At 48.9% G+C, this 19,771-nt stretch overlaps 1 protein-coding gene across 2 annotated transcripts in view; it reads left to right on the top strand.

The window, feature by feature from the left end:
• SUDS3 (SIN3A corepressor complex component SDS3) overlaps positions 1 to 19,771 on the top strand; it is a 103,799-nt gene that overhangs the window by 22,346 nt on the left and 61,682 nt on the right. For both annotated transcript variants that reach the window (XM_077292138.1, XM_077292134.1), the window contains exon 4: positions 2,020 to 2,091. In XM_077292138.1, coding sequence (XP_077148253.1) covers positions 2,020 to 2,091 — 72 coding nt within the window. The remainder of the gene's footprint in view (positions 1 to 2,019; positions 2,092 to 19,771) is intronic.

Genomic DNA, 19,771 nt, shown 5'->3' with positions numbered 1-19,771 from the left:
TTATTTTGATCCTGCTAATCCCTATATCTGTAATTTTTTTCTAGTTCCTGGGAGGAAGGGGAGTCTCAAACAGGATGTCACAGGAGGATGGCCATGCTGTCACTTCTCCGCAGCTTCTATCACCCCACGTGTAACACTTAGTTATCAGAAGGCACTGCTACTGTCACTTATTACAGCTTTTGTCACCACCAATCCCAGATCATGTCCTGTATAAAGGGGTTGGTTGGGAAGTGACAATAGCTTTTATCATGCTGTCACTGCTGTGGCTGCCTCCACATTTCTAGGCCTGCCACACACCTCTTCAGTTTCCACAGTTTGAGTTCCGGACTCTTTCCCTTGAATGAGATGTCAGCGGGGGTCGGTGACAGAAGCAGGGTGAGTGACAGCAGTGCTGCTCCACAGCCTCTATCAACTATCACCATCCTTAAGCAAGTTCGTGTCACAGGATGGCAAAAGAAGCAGGGTGATGATACCATTGGCGCTCCCTGATTACAATTCGTTTGCGGGCGGTGTTAGAAGATGTGGGCCGGCGTTGTCACTGACTCTACTTTTCTCACTGCCTCCTGTTGACATTCGTTTCAGGGAAAGATGCGGCAGTGACAGTAGTAGGAATTGTGGCTCCAACAGAAGTGTGGTGACAGCCATGGAAGATGAGAGCATAGAAGCTGCTTCTCCGTCACCTCCCCAAACACAACATCATTGTAGGGTGGCAGTGACAGAAGCTGTGGTACATGACAGCAGCACCCCCACCGTTGACGTCCTGTTTCAGTGATAGAAGCTACAGAGCATTGACTGTAGAACAATGCTCCAATGCTTCTCCTGAAGCAAAACATCACAGGAAGTAAAGAAAATAACCAACCCCCCCCCCCCCCAAAAAAAATAAATAAAAATAAATATATATATATATATATATATATATATATATATATATATATATATATATATATATATATATATATATATATATATGCATGCATGCATGCATGCATGCATGCATGCATGCATGCATGCATACATACATACATACATACATACATACATACATACATACATACATACATACATACATACATACATACATACATACATACATACATACATACATACATACATACATACACATAGGGAATGGCTGTTTGTGGTTAGAGCTTAAAGATGGATATTTTAAATGGCATTATAGATATTGGACAATCCCTTTTAAAATTCCAGAGCTTACGTTTTTCAAATATTTCCTTATGTCTGGAACAGCTTGAGAAAATTCAGTAATGGAACCAAAATGTCATCACATAGCCCTATAAATGGTCCATTTTTTTGGAGAGCCGATTGGAGTGCTGTCTCTTTTTTTTTTTTTTCTATTCTGTAAGCAGGATGTTTTAAAAGGATTTCTCCCTGCTGCTGGACTATTATCTTTTCTTATGCAAATTTGGTTCATCTGAGTCTATGATGTCCATGCATAAGAGTTTCTAGTCCACAGAGATTAAGTGGTGAGTTGACTTATTATTTCTAATACATCATGTCCTCATGTGGAACAGAAACATCTATCATATATGATGATGATAATTTCATGGCTCCTGTTACACAATTATAATGAAGATACGTCCTCCTACCTGATTGTATAACTATATTATTTAGGGGAATATATAGGAGAGGATAATCACAGTGCTATCCTAGTAGGCAGAGATGTAGATTGATAGGGGAGTATAGAGGGCTAAAATGCAGGGTGAAATCTAGGGAAAGTAAGTTCAACATATATAAGATATGATAATCTGTAGGCATAGAAAAAAAATTGCTAGATTGTTTAATAAATACTCCCCTTCCCTACCACTTGTTACAAGAAATAAAACTCTGAGCTACAGTTTTCTTTTAATCATTTTAATTGTAATTCACTTTCCCCAACCCCAGTTGACAAACGGTAGAGAAGGAATATCATTGTCATTGATGATCTCTGATAACCTACAGTTGTTTCTGAAAACCTCTATTATATATGTGATTTTGTGCCTGCCTTTATTTTATAATTAGGTACCCTGCAGGAGTATCAGAAACGGATGAAAAAATTAGATCAGCAATATAAAGAAAGGCTAAGAAATGCTGGTAAGAACATGAAAGAATGAACGGGGATCTCCTTCATTTTCATGGGCATTCCGTTATTGAATGTTTTGAAATGTGGTAATGAGAGGTTCTTATGGCCAGTACACCCAATCACATGTGGAAGAATTGATGGGTATATGCTTCCATTTACATTATAACATTCATTATATGAATTAACTAGAGCCCACATCAAAGCCGTGACATGTCCGCTGTTTTGAACAGCTGACATGTGCGCGCAATAGCGGCGAGTGGAATCACGATCCGCCCACCGCTATTAACTAGTTAAATGCCGCTGTCAAACGCTGATAGCGGCATTTAACTGCCGCGTGGCCGGAAATGCGCTCATCGACGACCCCAGTCACATGATCGGGGGTCAGCGATGAGTCAGGATAGTAACCATAGAGGTCCTTGAGACCTCTATGGTTACTGATGCCGGTTTGCTGTGAGCGCCACCCTGTGGTCAGCGCTCATAGCAAGCCTGCAATTCAGCTACATAGCAGCGATCTGATGATCGCTCCTATGTAGCTGAGCCGATCACGTTGTGCCAGCTTCTAGCCTCCCATGGAGGCTATTGAAGAATGGCAAAAGTAAAAAAAATGTTTAAAAAAGTATGAAATAAATAAAAAAATATAAAAGTTTAAATCACCCCCTTTTGCCCCATTCAAAATAAGATAAAAAAAAAAAAATCAAACTTACACATATTTGGTATCGCCGCGTTCAGAATCACCCGATCTATCAAAAAAAAAAAAGGATTAACCTGGTCGCTAAACGGCGTAGCGAGAAAAGAATTAGAAATGCCCAAATTACGTTTTTTTGGTCGCTGCAACGTTGCATTAAAATGCAATAACGGGCAATCAAAAGAACGTATGTGCGCCAAAATGGTATCACTAAAAACATCAGCTCAGCACGCAAAAAATAAGCCCACACCTGACCCCAGATCACAAAAAATGGAGACGCTACGGGTATCGGAAAATGGCGCTTTTTAAAAAAAAAAAAAAAATTTAAGCAAAGTTTGGAATTTTGTTTCACCACTTGGATAAAAAATAACCTAGACATGTTTGGTGTCTATGAACTCATACTCACCTGGAGAATCATAGCATTTAGTGAACCTAGCAAAAAAGCCAAACAAAAAACACGCATAAGATTGCACTTTATCGCTTCATTGGGGGACACAGATAACCATGGGTGTATGCTGCTGCTGCTAGGAGGCTGACACTATGCAAAAAATGAAAAGAACAATAGCCCCTCCCCGGCAGTATACACCCACCAACAGGCACTGAGCACCTCAGTTTGTGCTTAGTGTCTGTAGGAGGCGGACCTGGATCTTCCAGATCCGCAGCTAATCATTTTTTTGCCTTCGCAGGTTTGTTGTGTTTTATTAATTATTTATTTTGTTTTTCAGATTCAACTTCTAGGGAATCAGGGTGTTAATTCACTCTGCCTTCCCATTATTAGCGGCTGAGCGAGCAGTGTGGTGTCACCCACATCGCAACACTCAGGCCTGCTGGCGGGACCTTTCTCCCCTGTGCCTTCATTGGTGCCTCAGGGTGAGTTTGGTGGCCGGTCCTTGCCGAATTTCCTCCTCACCCCTCTCCTCGGACAGGGCTGAGAGTGAGACGGTAGTCACCAGCGGTGACCTCCCCCCTTTTCCCTAAGGGGGTTGATGCCGTCTCCTGGAAGAGGGTTCTTCTCTCTAGCGTCCCTGCCTTCCCTTGGGCCCCTAGACGACCCTCATACAGCGCTGAAGATCAAGGTAATGAAGATATATCGGGGGGAAGGGGATTGTTGTTTGTATTACACGCTGTCTCTCTTCCCTCCCCTGGACCTGTCAGCGCTTCCCTGCCGTCTATTCCATGCATTGTCCATTCAGCGCCGCGGCTCCCCTTTTTTACTTTCACTTTCCCTCAGTTCGGGCCCCCTTCTGCCGCTGGACCTATCAAGGGTTTTCTCTCTTTCTGGTCATTTGCTGTGCGCTTAACCACTACCTGTTCAATTGGGGCTTCTGTTTTCAAACCCACCATCATTCATTACGCTTGCTCACGCTGCAAGAAAAAGTGGTCAGCAGGTCAGTCGTCACCCTTCTGCCAATCCTGCAGTCCGCCTACCATGTCTGCTCCGCAGGAAGCTTCCGAATCTCGGGATGAGTGCACTCTCCATCCCCCAGAGTGGGCAGTTGCTATGTCTCAGTCAGTCTCTGACTTGACTAAAGTATCACAATCTCTGGTCCAGGCGCTTGAACGACTTCAGCATCTAGCTACAGCCACCAGTGCTCCAACCGTCTCTCATGGCGAGTCACACGCACCTGTTATCGACCCTCAGAAGAACGCTCCGGCAGGCCGTTCTAGAAAGAGGTCCCTGTCTGGCTCCTCTTCCAGCTCTCCGGGTCCCTCAGCAGTTCCCAAGCTGCTCACCTCTTCCCAATTCCCCTCTTCGTAGGAGGACCTTGGCTCGGACATAGATTCCCAGTCCGGGTCTGACTCTGACTCAGACCAGACGTCTGGCATACCGGCTATTGTGGATAGTCTCATCTTGGCTATCTCCCAAACTCTTAAGCTTAAACTGGACGAGGTACCCTCACAGGATCCTTCTGTCACCTTCAAACGGGTCAAGCGCCCTTCTCGCTCCTTTCCCAATCACGAGGAATTTGAGTCTACCCTGTCTAAGCACTGGGAACATCCTGAGAAGCGCTTCCCAGGTAGAAAACACCTGGACGTATTATACCCGTTTAGTGCTGACCTTCTTGCCAAATGGGCAGAATCTCCAAAGGTGGACCCGCCGGTTTCCCGTCTTTCATCCAAGACGGTCCTGTCCTTACCTGACGGTGCGTCGCCTAAAGACGCTACGGACAGACAGATTGAGACTCTAGCCAAATCAGCTTTCGAGGCATCAGGAGCTTCCCTCTGCCCCAGTTTCGCCTCCACCTGGGTTTAAAGGCCATTTCCGCCTGGGCCAAGATTCTTCGATGAGGCATTTTAGCTTCGGCTTCCCCACAGGAACTTGCTGATTTGGCGGACCAGATTGGCCACGCGGACAAATATGTTTTGGCTGCCTCCTTGGATGCAGCGGCCTGTTCCGCAAGGGCAAGTAGCAACATCATTGCTATACGCCGCATACTTTGGCTTAGCATGGAGCGCAGATACAACTTCTAAGAAGTCTCTCACCAACCTAGCCTTTCAGGGTTCCAGACTCTTTGGCTCTCGCTTAGACCAGATCATTTCTGATGCCACGGGAGGAAAAAGTACTTCCCTCCCTCAGTCTAGACCAAAACGTTTCTTCAATAAAAAGGGCCCTAGGCCTTTTAGGCACTTTGGTCAATTTTGGACCTCTGACTCCTCTTCCCAGCAGGAGCAACCTTCCGCTTCAGGAGAGCGGAGGAGACCCTCTTACAAGCCTGCCCCCAGATGGAGATCTAAGAGCCAACCTTTCAGGTCCTCTGGCTCCCGTTCCGATAGATTTCGTTCCAAGTGACGGGTCGCCCCCACCTGGAATGACTTCCAGGGTGGGAGGCAGACTTCTTTCCTTCCGGGACTCCTGGCTGTCTGCAGTCAGCGACACCTGGGTCAGAGAGGTAGTTGCCTCCGGTTACAAGATCGAATTTTCTTCCCTTCCGGAAAATCGTTTCTTCCTCTTTCGTCCACCAAGGCAACCGTCTCAACTGCCTGGGTTTCTTCAGGCCGTCTCTTCCCTGGTCACAGCTGGCGTAGTCGTTCCTGTCCCTTCAAATAAGCGTTTTTCGGGGTTCTACTCGAACCTCTTTAGTCCCCAAGAAGGACGGTTCCCTTCGCCCAATTCTGGATCTCAAGCTTTTGAACCGCCATGTTCGACTCCGCCACTTCAGGAGGGAGTCCTTGCGGTCGGTGATTGCCGCCATAGAGCCCGGGGAGTTCCTGTGTTCGGTGGACATTCAGGATGCGTACCTTCATGTTCCTATCTGTGTACGGCACCAGAGGTACCTTTGGTTTGCTGTCCAGGAAGAGCACTACCAATTCACGGCCCTCCCTTTCGGCCTGGCGTCGGCCCCCAGGGTCTTCACCAAGATCATGGCGGCGGTCATGGCCATCCTTCATTCCAGGGGGATACTCATCATCCCCTACCTGGACGATCTTTTGATCAGGGGTTCCTCTCATCGAGACTGTGCGCGAAGCCTCCAGATCTCTCTAGACACTCTGACTCGCCTCGGGTGGATCATCAACCGGGACAAGTCCTCCCTGATTCCCAGCCAGCGTCTGTCCTTCCTGGGCATGGAATTCGATACGAACTTGGCTCGGGTCTTCCTCCCACTGGACAAGTTCTCCGGTCTCCGCAAGGCAGCCCGATCTCTCAAACACCCAGCTCCTCGCTCGCTTCGGTTCTGCATGGCAGTCCTGGGACAGATGGTTACCTCAATGGAGGCCGTTCCCTTTGCCCAATTCCACACACGTCCCCTCCAACTGTTTCTTCTCTCCACTTGAATCAGGTCCACGACCTCACTGGATCGCCCCGTTCGTCTGCCTCGACAGGTTCGGCAGTCACTGACCTGATGGACCCTGTCTTCATCCCTCCTCAAAGGGAGGTCTTTCCTTCCGCTTCAGTGGCATGCCAGCCTGCTCGGTTGGGGAGCGGTCTTCCGACATCTCCCAGTGCAGGGTCGCTGGACCCACCAGGAGGCTCTTCTTCCTATCAACTTACTGGAGATCAGAGCAATCTTCCTTGCCCTACTCCAGTGGCAATCACTCCTGGCCGGTCGTGATGTACTTAAACCACCAGGGTGGGACACGCAGCAGTCAGGTAATGGCAGAGGCAGCAAGTATACTTCATTGGGCAGAACGTCACGTTCCGGTCATTTCAGCTGTCCACATTCCGGGCATCGAAAATTGGGCAGCTGACTTACTCAGCCGCCAGGGCCTGGCGGCAGGCGAGTGGTCCCTCCATCCCTCAGTCTTCGACCAGATTTGTCTTCGTTGGGGCACCCCAGACGTCAACCTCATGGCGTCTCGGATGAACCACAAGGTTCCTCAGTTTGTCGCCAGATCCTGGGACCCTCTGGCCATCAGTCACGACGCCCTGGTAATCCCATGGTCGCAGTTTGTTTCCTTACCTGTTTCCCCCACTTCCCTTGATCCCAAGGGTAGTAAAAAAAAAAAAGTTAGAGGGGATGGTTACGTGGAGCTGGTCAACATGCTCGCTGATACCCCTTGGAGACTCCCAGACCGCTCAGATCTTCTCTCACAGGGCCCACTCTTCCACCAGAGTTCCCAGACCGCTCAAATCTTCTCTCACAGGGCCCACTCTTCCACCAGAGTTCTCAGTCCCCTGCATTTAACGGCATGGCTGTTGAGGCTGCGGTTCTGAGGGAGTCTGGTTTTTCTTATCAGGTCATACAGACCATGATCAGAGCCAGGAAGCCAGCTTCTTCTCGCATTTACCACAGGTACTGGAAGGCTTTCTTTCGGTGGTGTGAGACACACGACGTATTTCTGATGACTTTTTCCCTTCCGGACTTTCTGGGCTTCCTGCAGTCGGGTCTCGACTCGGGTTTGTCCCTCAGTACCCTAAAGGGTCTAGTTTCCGCCTTGTCCATTCTTTTCCAAAGGGACTTGGCTTCCGTCTGTCAAGTGAAGACTTTTCTGCAAGGAGTTGCACATCTTGCTCCTCCTTTTCGTCCTCCGCTGGAACCTTGGGACCTCAATTTGGTCCTCAGTGCCCTTCAGACCGTTCTTTTTGAACCGCTTCAGGACATCTTTTTCCTTTCTTTCCTGGAAGGTGGCCTTCCTCATTGCCATCACTTCAATTAGAAAAGTTTCCGAGCTGGCAGCATTATCCTGCCACCCCCCCCCCCCCCCCCCCCTTCTGATTCTTCATCAGGACAAGGTCGTTCTAAGACCTGTCCCCGAATTTCTTCCCAAAGTGGTTTCCACCTTCCACATCAATGAGGATATCATTCTTCCTTCTTTTTGCCCTTCTCCTGTTCATCCCTTGGAGAAGTCTTTTCACAAGCTTGACGTTGTCAGGGCCGTTTGGATCTATCTTTCTAGAACTGCCCATTTTCGCAAATCCGACTGTTTGTCATTGCTGAGGGTCGCCGGAAAGGCCTTCAAGCGTCCAAATCCACTATTTCTCGCTGGATTCGTTCTGCTATAACGGAATCCTACTGTGCTCGAGAGACGCAGCCCCCTCCTGGGGTACGGGCCCACTCCACCAGAGCTGTCGGTGCTTCCTGGGCTGTTCGTCACCAGGCCTCCACTTTGCAGGTGTGCAAGGCTGCCACCTGGTCGTCTTTACATACGTTCACGAGGTTCTACAGGGTTCATACCCAGACCTCGTCAGATGCAGGTTTTGGTAGGAAGGTACTGCAGGTGGCGGTCGCACACCGGCCGACCTGAGCCTTTTTCTCGCTTCCTTTCTACCCACCCTTTTCCGGGACTGCTTTTGGACGTCCCATGGTTATCTGTGTCCCCAAATGAAGCGATAAAGAAAGAGGGATTTTTGGTACTCACCGTAAAATCTCTTTCTTGGAGCCTTCATTGGGGGACACAGCACCCTCCCTGGTTATTTGTTCTTGGTACCGTGTTTGGGCCTACAAGTCCTGATTGAGTTGGTACTCATGTGTTCTCAGTTATGGTTGTTTCTCCTACTGCTTTTTTCACCAACTGAGGTGCTCCGTGCCTGTCGGTGGGTGTATACTGCCGGGGAGGGGCTATTGTTCTTTTCCTTTTTTGCATAGTGTCCGCCTCCTAGCAGCAGCAGCATACACCCATGGTTATCTGTGTCCCCCAATGAAGGCTCCAAGAAAGAGATTTTACGGTGAGTACCAAAAATCCCTCTTACTCTGTCGCCTCATTGGGGGACACAGGACCATGGGTGTTATGCTGCTGTCCACTAGGAGGCGACACTATGCATAATCTGAAAAAGATTAACTGTGGCTCCTCCTGTGCAGTATACACCCCTGGACGGCATCAGCCTTCTCCAGTTTTGTGCCAAAGATTTTTACTCCGTTTTTACTCCGTTTCCCGTTTTCCGATGGGATTACAAATGAAGAAAAGAGGGTCTCCTGTGAGACTCCCGGCATGGCTCCTTCCTCGGCCCCCTATTATGGGGTGCCCAGTTGAAGTTGAGATGGCTATTCCCCATGCTGCTCCTTCCCCAACCTCTCGGGTGTTGGTTCGAAGTCGAGACCCCCCTCCTTCCCCAATTCCTTTTGGTTTCTGGGTTGAGGTCGAGGCGAGGATAAAGGCCCCTGAAGGTGTGACAAAAGCACCCTCCCTATCCCCCTCTGGGGGTATTAGGTTGAGACACCTCAGGTAGGTCCTGTATAGGCAGCATCCTACAGCTCCCAGCAATGGGCCAGCATACTGCGTCTGCATCCAGGGACCCCAGCCCAGCTGCGGGCTCCTGTTGGGGCCGGGGGGAGTGCAGGCAGGCATGGCACATACAGACACAGGGCTCCCTGCGTCCCTGTCTCTGCGGCAGCACCAGCTCTATACTGCCTCAGGGGGACCCCAGCCGGGCTCCCCCTTCCGCTTATAGCCCCACCGCCATCCTGCCTTCAAATCCGGAGGGGTCCGGTTCAGATCCGACCCCCTCCCGGACTTTCGCGCCGGCCTGGAGCCCTTCTGGGCCTCAGGCATCTAATTTAGGCCCCGGCTTCGGCCTAGCTGAAGCAGCAGCCTCCTCTCCGCCCCCCGGCCCGCCCCCCGGATGACAAATATGACACTCTACAGTGTCGTACAAGGGGCGGATCGAGACAGAAAGGGCGGGTTTTTTATAGCCTTGCCGCCTTTTTTCCAGCTCTCCGCCCCCTTCTCCTCCTCTCTCCTCTGTCTCTGCAGCCATTTTCGGCTGCAGATTAACCCTGCATCTCCCGGTCTGCAGGACCAGGACCAGGCAGCCAGTCTCCGGGGGGCACAGGACTGTGGATTTTCGGCGCTGGACCTAGGGGTACACTGGTGGGGTAAGATCACAGCTGGGTTATCTTTACTCAGCTGTGAATCCATATTACCTATAAGGCTCCCCTGTAGGTTCTCTACCCCTGTAAGGTCCATCTGCTGGCAGCACTTCTGCACTCTGTGCACTATGCCGGGCTCAAGGTCTAAGAGAACCAGGCAGAACTGCTATTATGCATTCTGCACAGCCTGCGGGACCGCTCTCCCCAGTAGCAGCACGTACCCGCATTGTCAGAACTGTATACAAGAAGCCCCTGCCAATGCCTCGGTGTCTAATGCCACACCGGAATGGGCTACTCAGATATCGCAATCTATGACGCAGTCTATAGATAACCTAACTTCCACATTGCTTCAGGCTCTGCAGGGTCATGCCCCGGCTATGAACGTTACCCAGCAAAGGGAGAGCTTGACTCAGGAACAAGATGCCCCTGGCGGAATCCACGTCTAGGTCACGACGCAAGCGGATCCATACATCAAGTCCATCTGCGTCATCCCATAGCACACGGTCATCCCCCTCTAGGGAGAGACACCGTTGTTCCAGGTCATCTAGACCGTCCCATTCCAGGGACAGACAATGCAGATCTCCGCAATCCCCAACCAGAGAAGGTCTCCTCCCCTGCTCACCTAGCAGGGGACGCCTCAGTGATACACAGGATTCGGAAGGCATCTGCGTCTCTGACTCAGACAGAGAAACGGAGGGGTCCCTGATCCCAATCCCTCCTAGCAATACAGCGCTAGTTGAGGACATAATATCGTCCATCCATCGGGTGCTGGTCATTTCTGATCCGCCATCAGAGGCCCCGGAACATCAGACTTCCTTTGAAGGACCTCTGAAGCCGCCTAAGGTTTTCTCTAACCACCAGAGTTTAAGGCGATCCTTAAAAAAAAAAACAAAAAAAAAAAAACAGCTCTCTCACAGCCTGAGAAAAAATTCGCTAATCGCAAATATCTGGAGGCGAGGTGCCCCTTCCCACAGAAGGACACCAAGGAATGGACAGATCCACCTGAAGTGGATCCCCCAGTCTCTAGGCTGGCAGCACAGACCCTCCTTACACCGCCAGATAGCTCAACCCTCAGGGACGCAGCAGACTGGCAGGTAGAACGCATGGCTCGTTCAATTTTCAAGGCAGCAAGGGCATCCATGGCTCCTGCGTTCGCTTCAGCTTGGGCTGCCAAGGCCATCCTGGCCTGGGCAAAGAATCTACAAGCCTTCCAAGCATCCGCTCCTCAACTGTCGGACCAAGCGGTTCAATTGCAGTTGTAGCGATTACATGCTCCATGCAGCTCTGGTTTCAGCAAGGGGAGTCGCGGGGATAGCATCAAACCCCATCAGGCGTATCCTCTGGCTGCGGGAATGGAAAGCGGACGCAGCCTCAAAGAAGTCCCTCACGCACCTCCCCTACCTCAGTGGGAGACTTTTCGGTGAACAGTTGGATACTATGATATCCAACGCCACAGGGGGTAAGAGTACTTCTCTTCCCCAACTGAAACCTAAACGCACTTACCAGAAGCGTAACCAAACTCGATTCCGATCCCTTCGGAATTCCTCCGGCTGGTCCGTCTCACGTCCAGTACAAAATCATAACCGTTCCCCACGCAGGGACAACTTACGATCGACGCAAAGGTCGGACAAGACCTGGCAGTCAAAAGCAGGCCAGTCTAAGCCCAGAGGAGGAAAATCTCAGACTTTCTCTTCCTCATGACTTACGGACTCCGGAAGACACCACACCGGTAGGCGGCCGACTTTTGCTCTTTCATCAAGTATGGCTGCCTATTACAGAAGACAGGTGGGTCATGGAACTAGTGTCTTCCGGATACAAAATAGACTTCACCTCCAACCCACCGGACAGGTTCTTCCTCTCTGTCCCCCCAAAACCGCCAGCCAAGGCTCGAGCCTACCACCAAGCGGTCTCCTCGCTTTATTAATCAGGAGTCATAGTACCGGTACCCACGACCGACCGCTTCCGAGGGTTCTACTCCAATCTGTTCGTAGTTCCCAAGAAAGGAGGCAGCGTACGGCCCATACTAGACCTAAAACAGCTCAACAAATATGTACGGGTCCGTCACTTCCGCATGGAGTCCCTTCGGTTCATCACTGCGTCCATGGAGAAGGGAGAATATCTCGCCTCCATAGACATACAAGACGCATACCTGCATATACCCATTGCACCTGCCCATCAGAGGTTTCTCAGGTTCGCAATAGGCCAGGACCACTACCAATTCGTGGCTCTCCCCTTTGGACTCGCCACGGCTCCCAGAGTGTCACCAAGGTCATGGCAGCAACCATGGACGTCCTGCATTCCAGAGGCATAGTAGTCGTTCCATACCTGGACGATCTACTCATCAAGGCTCCCACCTTCAAGGTTTGCGAGCTCAGCGTCTCAATCACAACCGATACTCTCAGTCGTATGGGCTGGTTAATCAACCTACAAAGTCATCACCAACTCCGAGTCAGTCCCTGACCTTCCTGGGAATGTTATTCAACACTTCCAGGGGTCTAGTGCTCCTTCCCAAGGACAAGGCACTGGCCCTCCGACTAGCAGATGAAGAAAAGAGGGTCTCTTGTGAGACTCCCGGCATGGCTCCTTCCTCGGCCCCCTATTATGGGGTGCCCAGTTGAAGTTGAGATGGCTATTCCCCATGCTGCTCCTTCCCCAGTCCCTCGGGTGCTGGTTCGAAGTCGAGACTCCCTTCCCCAATTCCTTTTGGTTTCTGGGTTGAGGTCGAGGCGAGGATAAAGGCCCCTGAAGGTGACAATAGCACCTTCCCTTTCCCTCACTGGGGGTATAGGTTGAGACACCTCAGGTAGGGCCTGTACAGGCAGCATCCTACACCTCCAAGCAATAGGCCAGCACACTGCGCCTGCATCCAGGGACCCCGGCTCAGCTGTGGGCTCCTGTTGGGCAAGTGGTCCTCAGCGGAAGCGTCCATGCCCATCAACATCCTGAAAATTCGTGCCATCCTTCTGGCATTGAGGGCTTTCCATCACTTACTGGCAGCCTCTTACATCAGGATACAGTTGGACAATACCACGACTGTGGCATATGTGACTCATCAAGGGGGGACCCGCAGTACCCAAGCGACGCGGGAAGTGTCATATGTCCTCCGCTGGGCGGAGGACACAGGGTCGGTCCTTCGGCGGTCGACGTTCGGGTGTGGACAACTGGGAAGCAGACTTCCTCAGCCGACAAGGAATAGACTCGGGAGAGTGGTCTCTCCATCCCGAAATTTTTCATCAGATCTGTCTCCGCTGGGGGACCCCGGATGTGGACCTAATGGCATCCCATTTCAATGCCAAGGTCTCCAACTTCATTGCCTGAACTCACGATCCGCGGTCGCTCGGAGCAGTCGCTCTGGTTCAGGACTGGACTCAGTTCCAGCTTCTGTATATTTTTTCCACCTCTCCCCCTGATATCCAGAGGGTGAGGAAGATCAAACAAGAGGGAGTTTCAACTATCCTCATTGCACCGGACTGGCCCAGACGCACATGGTACGCCGACATCGTACAACTCACAGCAGACGCCCCCTGGCGTCTCCCCGACCGCCACGATCTTCTATCACAAGAGCCGTTCTACCACCAGAACTCAAGGGCTCTCAACTTGATGGCGTGGCCCTTGAGACCTGGGTTCTAACCCAGGCAGGGTTCTCGACAGAGGTCGTTGCAACCATGATCAGAGCACGGAAATCAGCCTCTGCCAAGATGTATTACCGTACCTGGAAAGTTTTCTTTACCTGGTGCGAATCTCGTGGCTAGGTTCCACTCCCTTATTCCCTACCCAAAGCTCTTGGTTTTCTCCAAGCGGGTCTGGAAGCCAGTCTGTCATTGGGCTCGCCTAAAGCCAGGTGTCAGCCCTCTCAGTGCTTTTTTCCAAAAGCGCATTGCTACCAAGCCGCAAGTAAGGCCTTTTCCTTCAGGGGGTTCCCCGATTGGTTCCCCCTACAGACGACCACTAGAAACGTGGGACCTCATCCTGGTCCTGACAGCATTGCAGGAACCACCCTTCGAACCCCTTAAGGAGGTCCCGCTCCGCCTTCTTTCCCAGAAGGTGGTTTTTTTCCTGGTGGCACTCACCTCGCTACGCAAGGTGTCTGAACCGACAGCACTCTCATGCAGACGGCCTTTCCTGGCTTGTCACCAGGCCAAGGTAGTTCTTCGTACGCTCCCATCCTTCCTTCCGAAGGTTGTGTCAGACTTCCACCTCCATGAGGAAATTTCACTACCATCCCTTTGTCCGGTTCCGGTTCATAGAGTGGAGAAGGCTCTGCATACGCTTGACCTTGTCAGGCCTTTGCGTATATACGTGTCTAGGACTGCGCCTTCCGGAGGTCTGATTCTCCTTTCCTCCTTCTGGAAGGCGGCCACAAGGGTAGGCCAGCTTCCAAAAGCTACTCTTGCCAGGTGGATCAAATCCACCATACAAGAGGCGTACCGCCTTAAGAATCCTCCTCTTCCAGCCGGTATTACGGCACACTCTACACGGGCGGTAGAGGCCTCCTGGGCCATTCGGCACCAGGCTTCGGCACAACAAGTGTGTAAGGCGGCCACTTGGACTAGCTTACACACATTTACTAAACACTACAGGGTTCATACCCAGTCCTCAGCGAGCCTGGGTAGATGTGTCCTGCAGGCGGCGGTGCCCTAAGTGTACGGGCCTGTCTTCACAATATTCGTCCATTGCTTCCCACCCAGGGACTGCTTTAGGACGTCCCATGGTCCTGTGTCCCCCAATGAGGCGACAGAGTAAAGGAGATTTTTGTGTACTCACCGTAAAATCTCTTTCTCTTAGCCTCTAATTGGGGGACACAGCTCCCACCCTGTTGCCCTTTCCGGGCTGTTGTAACTGTTGAGTTCTCATATTGTTTCTTGAGCTCGTACATAGTTGCCTTCTTACAGGCATAATTATGTTATTCATGTTACGTTCCTCCTACTGCTTTGGCACAAAACTGGAGAAGGCTGATGCCGTCCAGGGGTGTATACTGCACAGGAGGAGCCACAGTTAATCTTTTTCAGATTATGCATAGTGTCGCCTCCTAGTGGACAGCAGCATAACACCCATGGTCCTGTGTCCCCCAATTAGAGGCTAAGAGAAAGAGATTTTACGGTGAGTACACAAAAATCTCCTTTTTTTGCAATTTCACCGCACTTGGAATTTTTTCTCCATTTTCTAGTACACGTCATGGTAAAGCCAATGATGTCGTTCAAAAGTACAACTCGTCCCGCAAAAAATAAGCCCTCACATGGCCATATTGACAGAAAAATAAAAAAGTTATGGCCCTGGGAAGGAGGGGAGTGAAAAACAAACACGGAAAAACGGAAAATCCCAAGGTCATGAAGGGGTTAACCCCTGGAACGCTGCGATCAAAGATGATCGCAGCGTTCCGGCGGCATAGGGAAGCATCGCGCAGGGAGGGGGCTCCTCCTTCTCCCTGCAGGCCCCGGATCCAAAATGGCTGCGGGGCTGCTTCCGGGTCCTGCAGGGAGGTGGCTTACAAGCAAGCCTGGAGCACTGCCTGTCAGATCGCTGATCTGACACACTGCTGTACAAAGTGTCAGATCAGCGATCTGACACTATAGTGTTATGCCCCCCCTCCCTGGGGCAATGTAAAAAGTAAAAAAAATATATATATATATTTACATGTGTGTAAAAAAAAAAAAAAAAAAAAAAAAACCCTAAATAAAGAAAAAAAAAATATTGTTCCAATAAATACATTTCTTTATCTAAATAAAAATAACAAAACAATAAAAGTGCACATATTTAGTATCGCCGCGTCCGTAACGACCCGACCTATAAAACTGTCCCATTAGTTAACCCCTTCAGTAAACACCGTCACAAAAAAAAGAGGCAAAAAACAATGCTTTATTATCATACCGCCGAACAAAAAGTGGAATAACACGCAATCAAAAAAAGGATATAAATCCATGGTACCGCTGAAAACGTCATCTTATCCCGCAAAAAACGAGCCGCCATACAGCGTCATCAGCGAAAATATAAAAAGTTATAGTCCTCAGAATAAAGCGATGCAAAAATAATAATTTTTTCTATAAAATAGTTTTTATCGTATAAAAGCACCAAAACATAAAAAAAAGATATAAATGTTGTGTCGCTGTAATTGTACTGACCCGAAGAATAAAACTACTTTATCAATTTTACCAAACGCGGAACGGTATAAACGCGAAAAGAAATTCATGAATAGCTGGTTTTTGGTAATTCTGCGTCACAAAAATCGGAATAAAAAGCGGTCAAAAAATGTCACATGCCTGAAAATGGTTCCAATAAAAACGTCAACTCGTCCCGCAAAAAACAAGACCTCACTTGACTCTGTTGACCAAAATATGGAAAAATTATAGCTCTCAAAATCTGGAGACGCAAAAACTATTTTTTGCAATATAAAGCATCTTTTAGTGTGTGACAGCTGCCAATCATAAAAATCCGCTAAAAAACCCGCTATAAAAGTAAATCAAACCCCCCTTCATCAGCCCCTTAGTTAGGGAAAAATAATAAAATTTAAAAAATGTATTTATTTCCATTTTCCCGCTAGGGTTGGGGCTAATGTTAGGGTTGGGGCTAGGGTTGGGGTTTGGGATAGGGCTAAGGTTAGGGTTGGGCCTAAAGTTAGGGTTAGGGTTTGGATTATATTTACAGTTGGGATTAGGGTTAGCAGTGTGTCAGGGTTAGGGGTGTGGTTAGGGTTACTGTTTGAATTAGGGTTTCAGTTATAATTGGGGTGTTTCCACTGTTTAGGCACATCGGGCTCTCCAAACGCGACATGGCGTCCGATCTCAATTCCAGCCAATTCTGCGTTGAAAAAGTAAAACAGTGCTCCTTCCCTTCCGAGCTCTCCTGTGCACCCAAACAGGGGTTTACCCCAACATATGGGGTATCAGCGTACTCAGGTCACATTGGACAACAACTTTTGGGGTCCAATTTCTCCTGTTACCCTTGGGAAAATACAAAACTGGGGGCTAAAATACAATTTTTGTGGAAAAAAAAAAAAGTTTTTATTTTCATGGCTCTGCGTTATAAACTGTAGTGAAACACTTGGGGGTTCAAAGTTCTCACAACACATCTAGATAAGTTCCTTGGGAGGTCTAGTTTCCAATATGGGGTCACTTGTGGGGGGTATCTACTGTTTAGGTACATCAGGGGCTCTGCAAATGCAACGTGACACCTGCACACCAATCCATCTAAGGCTACTTTCACACTAGCGTCGTGCACTGCACGTCGCTATGCGTCGTTTTGCAGAAAAAACGCATCCTGCAAAAGTGCTTGCAGGATGCGTTTTTTCTCCATAGACTTTTATTAGCGACGCATTGCCACACGTCGCCACCAAAAAACGTTGCTTGTAACGTTTTTTGGTGCGTCGTCTGCAGCATTTCCGACCGCGCATGCGCGGCCGGAACTCCGCCCCCGCCTCCCCGCACCTCACAATGGGGCAGTGGATGCGTTGGAAAACTGCATCCGCTGCTCCCGTTGTGCGGCGCATTCACAGCTAGCGTCAGTGCGCTGCAACGTCGCATAGCGACGTGCAGTGCACGACGCTAGTGTGAAAGTAGCCTAAGTCTGCATTCCAAACGGCGCTCCTTCCCTTCCGAGCTCTGCCATGCACCCAAACGGTGGTTCCGCCCCACATATGGGGTATCAGCGTACTCAGGACAAATTGGACAACAACTTTCGGGGACCAATTTCTCCTGTTACCCTTGGGAAAATACAAAACTGGGGGCTAAAAAATAATTTTTGTGGGGAAAATTTTTTTTATTTTCACGGCTCTGTGTTATAAACTTCTGTGAAGCACTTGGTGGGTCAAAGTGCTTACCACACATCTAGATAAGTTCCTTAGGGGGTCTACTTTCCAAAATGGCGTCACTTGTGGGGGGTTTCAATGTTTAGGCACATCATGGGCTCTCCAAACGCGACATGGCGTCCTATCTCAATTCCAGTCAATTTTGCATTGAAAAGTCAAATGGGGCTCCTTCCCTTCCGAGCTCTGCCATGCGCCCAAACAGTGGTTTACCCCCACATATGGGGTATCAAAGTACTCAAGACAAATTGCACAACAACTTTTGGGGTACAATTTCTTCTGTTACTCTTGGGAAAATAAAAAATTGGGGTCGAAAATATTTTTGTGAAATAATATGATTTTTTATTTTTACGGCTCTGCATTATAAACTTCTATGAAGCACTTGGTGGGTCAAAGTGCTCACCGCACATCTAGCTAAGTTCCTTAGGGGGTCTGCTTTCCAAAATGGTGTCATTTGTGGGGAGTTTCAATGTTTAGGCACATCAAGGGCTCTCCAAACGCGACATGGCGTCCTATCTCAATTCCAGTCAATTTTGCATTGAAAAGTCAAATGGCGCTCCTTCCCTTCCGAGCTCTGCTGTGCGCCCAAACAGTGGTTTACCCCCACATATGGGGTATCAGTGTACTCCGGACAAATTGCACAACAACTTTTGGGGTCCAATTTCTCCTGTTACCCTTAGTAAAATAAAACAAATTGGAGCTGAAGTAAATTTTAGGTGAAAAAAAGTTAAATGTTCATTTTTATTTAAACATTCCAAAAATTCCTGTGAAACACCTAAAGGGTTAATAGTCTTCTTGAATGTGGTTTTGAGCACCTTGTGGGGCGCAGTTTTTAGAATGGTGTCACACTTGGTTATTTTCTATCATATAGACCCCTCAAAGTGACTTCAAATGTGATGTGGTCCCTAAAAAAAAAAAAAAATGGTGTTGTAAAAATGAGAAATTGCTGGTCAACTTTTAACGCTTATAACTCCCTAAAAAAAAAAAAAAATAAAAAATTTGGTTCCGAAATTGTGCTGATGTAAGGCTACGTTCACATTTGCGGTCGGCGCCGCAGCGTCGCCGCATGCGTCATGCGCCCCTATATTTAACATGGGGGCGCATGGACATGCGTCGCACTTGCGTTTTGCGCTGCATGCGTCCCTGCGGCGCCCGCGTCCGGGCGCAGAGGACGCAGCAAGTTGCATTTTTGCTGCGTCCAAAATCAATCAAAAAAAGGACGCATGCGGCGCAAAACGCAGCGTTGTGCATGCGTTTTGCTGCGTTTTTGTTTGCGTTGTGCGTTGCGGCGCACAACGCAAATGTGAACGTAGCCTTAAGTAGACATGTGGGAAATGTTACTTATTAAGTATTTTGGGTGATATATCTCTGTGATTTAAGGGCATAAAAATTGAAAGTTGGAAAATTGTGAAATTTTCAAAACTTTCTCCAAATTTCCTTTTTTTTTTTTCATAAATAAACGCAGGTAATATCAAATAAATTTTACCACTGTCGTGAAGTACAATATGTCACGAGAAAACAATGTCAGAATCATCAGTGTCAGAATCATCAGGATCTGTTGAAGCGTTCCAGAGTTATAACCTCATAAAGGGACAGTGGTCAGAATTGTAAAAATTAGCCCGCTCATTAACGTGCAAACCACCCTTGGGGGTAAAGGGGTTAACCATAGGGATAGAAGTGATAATTAACTGCTCTCCTGGTCTTTGGAGAGGCTGCTTGTACTGACCACAGAAAGTATAGGTCTGTGCAAAGTTCGCCAGTCTCTGTAGGAGGGACTAATACAGGTGACCGGCCGCAGAGCTCCATTGAGCAAGGTCTTCTGCTCTCACTTCAGTGATGGTGAAGTGGCATTGATCTAAAATGACTGAGATTTCACTATTACATGTCGCATGAAATTAGAAAAGATCTTTATGGCTAAAATATTATGGTGTCAGAGTTGTATTTTCTTAGATGTACAGGAT

Source organism: Ranitomeya variabilis, chromosome 1, assembly GCF_051348905.1.
Source record: "Ranitomeya variabilis isolate aRanVar5 chromosome 1, aRanVar5.hap1, whole genome shotgun sequence".
Classification (NCBI taxonomy): domain Eukaryota; kingdom Metazoa; phylum Chordata; class Amphibia; order Anura; family Dendrobatidae; genus Ranitomeya; species Ranitomeya variabilis.
Note: the sequence above shows the minus strand (reverse complement) of the source record. Positions and strands in the feature narration are given on the sequence as shown.